At 35.9% G+C, this 6,202-nt stretch overlaps 1 protein-coding gene across 1 annotated transcript in view; it reads left to right on the top strand.

Annotated features, from left to right (window-relative positions):
* PSMA2 (proteasome 20S subunit alpha 2) overlaps window positions 1-2,411 on the top strand; it is a 5,286-nt gene extending 2,875 nt beyond the window's left edge. Inside the window, exons 5-8 of the mRNA XM_003207329.4 lie at window positions 46-127; window positions 1,337-1,410; window positions 1,853-1,910; window positions 1,993-2,411. Of these exons, the coding sequence (XP_003207377.1) occupies window positions 46-127; window positions 1,337-1,410; window positions 1,853-1,910; window positions 1,993-2,109 (331 nt within the window). The 3' untranslated portion in view covers window positions 2,110-2,411. The remainder of the gene's footprint in view (window positions 1-45; window positions 128-1,336; window positions 1,411-1,852; window positions 1,911-1,992) is intronic.
* The last annotated feature ends 3,791 nt before the right edge of the window (window positions 2,412-6,202 follow it).

Here is a 6,202-nt window from a genome sequence, read left to right as displayed (position 1 = left end):
TTTTTGCTTGTTTGTTTTGTGTGGTTTTGTTGTTTTTGTATGTAGAGGTGTTCGTCCCTTTGGTGTATCACTGCTAATATGTGGCTGGAATGAGGGGCGGCCCTATCTATTTCAGTCAGATCCATCTGTAAGTACCTTATATTTGTAAATTCTTCTGTTTCTGTAAAATATCCAAAATTTCATATGTGCTCGTGAAATACTTTCTGTGGTTTGAAGGATCTAGAACTAGAAGATTCCTTAACCAGAATTCAGAAGTCAGAATGATCCATGCTGGCAGCATGCATGGAGTTCTGGCTGCTGTGCCAAAGGAAATATGGGAAGTGGGTGGCACCTGTTTGCTTATTCTGTGCCTCCATATTTATGGACTGCACGAGGAATGGCAGCAGTTTTTGAAGGACATCACCACCCTTTTTCATCTCTTCCCACCTGCTTAGTAGTAACAGCAAGAGTCATTGTGCTGTTCTGCAGCAGGTACTAGGAAAAAATACTTGACCACTTGACAGCTCAAACAGTTATTCCCTAAGCTGGCCTAGTTTTGCTACAGAGTCTGTTCCATTGTGAAATGCAATGCAAATGCTTTCATATTTAATGGCAGTGGTTAATTTACAGGAGTTTATTTGCTGTGTTAGAAAAGTGTTTTTACTAAAATTTACCTGCTGATGCCTGAGTTATAAGACTTCTCATCAAATTAAAAGATCTGTTATTCTCATGATTTTCGATAAGCTTCAGAAATCTGAGTCTCTACCCAGTGGTCAAATGAAAAAGCAGAATACAGTTGCCTCGTGTAAGGCATCTTGATTGAGGTATAGATGGGTGTGATTGTCTTTATCCTGTAGGAAAGAACAGGCCCAAAAGCTAAATACCTTGGTAGTAGCTAAGATAAATCAGGTGGCTGTTTTGTAGCAAGTCTTTGAAAATGTATAGATACACGTGTATTTACTTGTGATATGCATAAACACACACGAATGTACCTATAAATATCTATAATATTTATATATGAGATGAGCCTCGTGAAAGAACTGACTATTAGTTCTCAAGGGCAAACATAGAATTTCTGTTCAAGGAATCCCAAATCAAAACTATGCTAACAACTTAATAAATCCATTTTTCAAAGTAGTGGGAGGCCCAGTGTATCAGCAAGGCCCAATTAAAATGGTGTTGTACATTTCCATAGCAAATGTTTGCACATCAAATCAGTCTGAGTGTAACCCAAAATAATCTCACATATTGTCATGACATTCAGAATTTTCATAATGGCTTCTGTACCGGTTACCAAATAACTGAATGTGTAATGTTTGACTGAATTAGAAAAAACAATAGATTGTTGCTTTTACAGGGAGCTTATTTTGCTTGGAAAGCAACAGCCATGGGAAAAAATTACGTCAATGGGAAAACATTCCTTGAGAAAAGGTAAATGTATTTCAATAATATCTAAAAGAATGCTGTCTCTTCTTCCAGGTTTCAGATAAAAGAGTCAGGAAAAAAAAGTACACTTTTGAATGATTGGTACAAAGATTTAAAATACTTACGATGTTTCTAATTGCTTTATTTAACATGTACATGATATTGGCTTTACAAAACGCTAACTTTTGTGTGTATGATTAATTAATCCAGTGCAATAAGCAGTGTGTTTAATATATTTGCAAAAACATTGTTCTCCACAGTATCAGCAGCAATAATGATTTTTTTTTTAATAACAGTAACTGTTTTGAATATTAATATAGCATTTCTTACAAATAGTTGGGGATTTTAATACTGTTTGGGGTTTTAGAGGTTCTAGACTTAGTAGGATTCAGAAAGATTGTACTGTGCTGAGATGTGATTTTTTTATTTTATTTATTTATTTTTACAGATACAATGAAGATTTGGAGCTTGAAGATGCCATTCATACAGCTATCTTAACATTAAAGGTTAGGAAAACATTTAAAGAATACATATCTTACTGTTGCGGCATCACTGAAATGACTCACTGAACTATATTTTCTTTAATAGGAGAGCTTTGAAGGGCAAATGACAGAAGACAACATTGAAGTTGGCATATGTAATGAAGCTGGTTTTAGGAGGCTAACTCCGACTGAGGTTAAGGACTACTTGGCTGCAATAGCCTAGTAGAAACCAAGCAAGACTGTGTGAATTCACACTAAGGTCTTTTTAATTTTGGCTCCTTAAATGTTTTTCTTTGCAGTTTTTGCATACTTATTTCTACATGGTTTGTCTGACAGATTTTTTAAATATCATGGGTGCAAATGCAGCAGTCCTAATATTGTAATAAATTGAATCTTAATACAGATAATTCTTTCCCTTGATACATGGAAAGTTTGTACACAAAATACTGTTACAAAATGTAAAGTTAGAATGAACACAGACAAAGGGAAAATAATAAAATTGGAAGGCCTCTGTTTTGCGGGAAAGCGTGTGTGTCTCTTTATTCATAGCTTGTTGTCTATATAAAGCTGAGATTTTGGTATTTTCATTGTTGAGGAAAAATTATTTCACGTTAGCCATCGTGAACTGATTGTTAGACCTTTTAAAGAACTTCTAAACTCTGTGCTTACAAGAGAATTTTTTCACTTAGGAATTTTGTGTAATTGTTAAGTAACTTCCAAAAATAGGTTGCTTTGGTGTGAAGCACACTTCCATGGAGATGTAGAACAGTCTTCCATTTGGGGGATGAACTGTGATCTACTTGAACAGCTCTGCTTCTCAGTGTCTAGAATTGTCTTAGTCTTCGTGTCTTAAGAGTTTGTTTTCTGTTAGTCAGTTGACCTTTGTGATCCTAGAAATTGAAATTCTTCAATCCTGAAATGCTATTAGGTATAACGGAAACAACTGCTATAGACCAGAACCTAAATGCATTTACCAGTACTTTTAAAAATCAATAGGATATAGAAAGCAAAATGAGAACATGTCATGTAATCATTTTATTCCTTTAACTGTGCTGAAGTATTTTTCAACTTGCAAGATAACTGTAATGGAACAGCAATGAAAAGAGCACTTAATTTATGCATTGCTACTTTTAAATGTGCAGAACTAGGTACCTGAACATACTGTGTGTGGGTATATGTGCTGTTAGTTTGTTGTGGTTCTTTTTTACATGTGTAGTGCCTGTAAGGTTATGTAGAAACAAACTGCACAAAAGAAAGATGCTAAACAGACTTTTTTTTTTTTTTAAAGCAGCAATCTGGTCTGAAGCCATTGAAAAGTTACTGATAATGAAATGGAAACTAGGATAGTTGGATCAGTCTGCTTGTACATTAATAAAGCTATATGGGAGCAGCCAGACAGGTTAAAAGTTACCAGCCATAACGAATGAAGAAAATAAGAAGTCCAAAGAAAGTGACATGTTCTTTTCTATGTCTGTCATCTAATGTTTTGTGTTATCGTTAGGCAAATAAGAATTTCTTAAGCATGCCATAAATGAAGTTTTATTTCATAATGTCAAAAATAAAATTATGTTCAGATGGTTCTTTAAGACTTCTCCAGATCACTTTTTGAGTATTTTTTACCTGAAAACCAATTCATATTCTGATTCTTCTTAGAAGCAACTAAGCAACTAGGATGTGAAAGCAGAGACTTCATATTATTAGATTTTAATTTGCACTTCCAGAATCATCATTCTGAAAAGCGGGATTCAACTTTATTATTTGCATGCATCCAGTCTACTTTTAATGTTATATAAATATTTAAAGAAGTTTTGTATGCAAAACAAAAAAAGCAGGTAGGTACTTCAGAAGATGATTAGCATGAACAACAGTAGGTTAGTTGCATCCTCTACTAGAAAGAATTGATTAGTGAAGAGCAGCCTATGAAATGTAATTGCAACCAAAGTACTTCACTCTCAAGATGGTAATAGTGGGGCAAATGTAAAATGTTGTGATATTTTTTGGGCGGGTGGAGATTTTTGTGTGTTGTGTGTGTAGTTTTAGGTGAACAGCTTTCCTCTGTGTAGAAAATAGCTCATTTTATAGGTGATGAAGAAACATGAAAGCTCAAGTCTTCTATTTTTCTTGTGGCTTAATGATGTAGTAACTTCTGTGTCAGAGAATATGGGGACTTCAAATAAAGCAAGTACAATTTAAGACAGGTCAGACAGAGGCTCTGTTCAAGTGATTGCAAAGACAGATCCTATATACTGTTTCAGGAGAAGGTTAAAAAAAAAAAGGCATGAAAAAAAAAGTCATTCTGGTGTTAGCAAAGCCAGCTGTCCAGCCTTGAGCAGGATGGACTGCAAACAATCATTTATAATCGTGCCTATCTTCATATGTCCAAGTACCTAACTGTGGGAGGGATGGGGCCAAGTATCTTCTTAACTCAGAGTTCTGAGAAAGAATCGTTGAATGTGTGCCAGTATGGAGAGGTGGCTTTTGGTGGAGCCTGGAGGAGCAGTGCATCCCACGTAACCTTTGCTTGGAGGTGGGGAGTCGGGATAGTCACGCGCTGCTAGTTTTTAGCTGAATGTTTTAGTCAGGATAAACTTCACAACCAGATCTTTCAAATATGAATATTTTTAACACCAAATGTGCATTGTTATGGGAAGTATTGTGTGCTGAGTAAGGAAAATACTGACTTTCTGGTAATTGGTATGGATGTTATGTATATTTTTTGCCCTGTTCCATGAGGAGGACAATATATGATTTGATTATTATCTAATTATGGCACTATTTTCTCTTGAGAACAAGTAGAAGTACTCACAGAAAAAGATGAGGGCGTTATCACTGGACTGTCATAGCACCATGTATTAGTACATATGTGTTAGTACATAGTCTCTTTTTTTATGGCAAACAACTTCAAAATGATGAGTTTTCTGTGAGAGTGCTTTCCTTAGTTTTATTCTGGGGCATGATCTTGCCTGAGTCACTTCTGTGGTAATCATTTCTCCTTGCTTCATGTGCAATGAGTAGTGTGGGTTTAACAGTTTATTGCCACTAGTGGTTATTCTGATAAGCCACCATTTGTAGTTGAGAACGATGGCTCAAACTGAATTCTTAAAGTTCTTTAACAGCCATATTCCCATGGGGAAATCAAAATTCATTGGATTTGGGATAAGTTGAAAGAACAGGCATAATATTTTGAATTCAGGTTTTATTTATACCATTTGGTTTTTTAGTGGTAGGTGTATAGATGTCAGTATTACACTGTTCTAATGAGGAAGATGGTGCGACTTGGAGTGCAGGGCTTTTCTGCTGTTTTAATTGCTTAATCTTTGACAGTGAGTAAGATCATTTGTCATACTCAGATAACTGCTGTTTTAGAACAGTACACTAAATTTAAACTGGTATTTAAAGAGGCCCTTTAAAATGCAGGAAATTAATTTAAATCTTTTTCCATTCTAAATCCCTGGAATTTTAAGAAATAGTAATTTTAATTTGGATATATATTTCTCAGGGAATAACATCAATTGATGTTATCAGTGAGTGCAACAGAGCAGCAAATTATATAGCAGTTGTATTTATTTTCATAAATTGCATTATATTAGCTTGGTTTATATTTTGTAAAACCTAACAATGGATAAGGAGATGTCAAAGGGTAAAGAGTGGACAAAATTCCTTCATAAGAAATGGCAAAACACAAGCTCAAGACTTAAAATGACTGTGATGTATCACGCATTCATTATCTTGTTTCTGATCAGTAATCTGAAGAAGAGACACTGATCACTTAATGCAGACAACATGCTTTGATTGAGATTTGTCTTGGAAGATGGTCAGCTTTGAGGAAATCCAGACAGCACAACACCATTGTGAACACAGAATTCTTGGGCTTTACTTCACTGGTGGGATCAAGAGCTTAGAGCAGCATAGTACCATTGTATGCCATCACCAGTTTAGTGAGGCTGTTAGGTTAAGTAGAAGTGTTGGAAGTATTCTTCTCGCTGTTTGTGCTGTAGCACAAAAAGAGGCCTGAGGCCACTGGGAGATTTACTGAGTAGTTGAGCTGCTGGTGAGGCAGGCAGCGTCTTGGCACAAATAAAGGCACCAAGTGCTTGAGCACAGAGGACCATTGCTCGCATTGGGCACCAACTGCTAGTGATGCTGAAGCTTCACTGATACATACGTGATTGTTTCTTCCTCGCTAAAATTAAAGGTCAGAGCTGACTATGCTCTGGCCTTCCATAAGGAGAGCAGAAGGCTGATCCAAGCACACAGCTGCTCTGTAGAGGCCGAAATCTTCGTCTGCTATAACGCAGTATGCCTGGATTTAAAAA

This window comes from Meleagris gallopavo, chromosome 6 (genome assembly GCF_000146605.3).
Source record: "Meleagris gallopavo isolate NT-WF06-2002-E0010 breed Aviagen turkey brand Nicholas breeding stock chromosome 6, Turkey_5.1, whole genome shotgun sequence".
Lineage (NCBI taxonomy): Eukaryota > Metazoa > Chordata > Aves > Galliformes > Phasianidae > Meleagris > Meleagris gallopavo.
The sequence above is the reverse complement of the archived record's forward strand: the minus strand, read 5'-3'. Positions and strand labels throughout refer to the sequence as shown.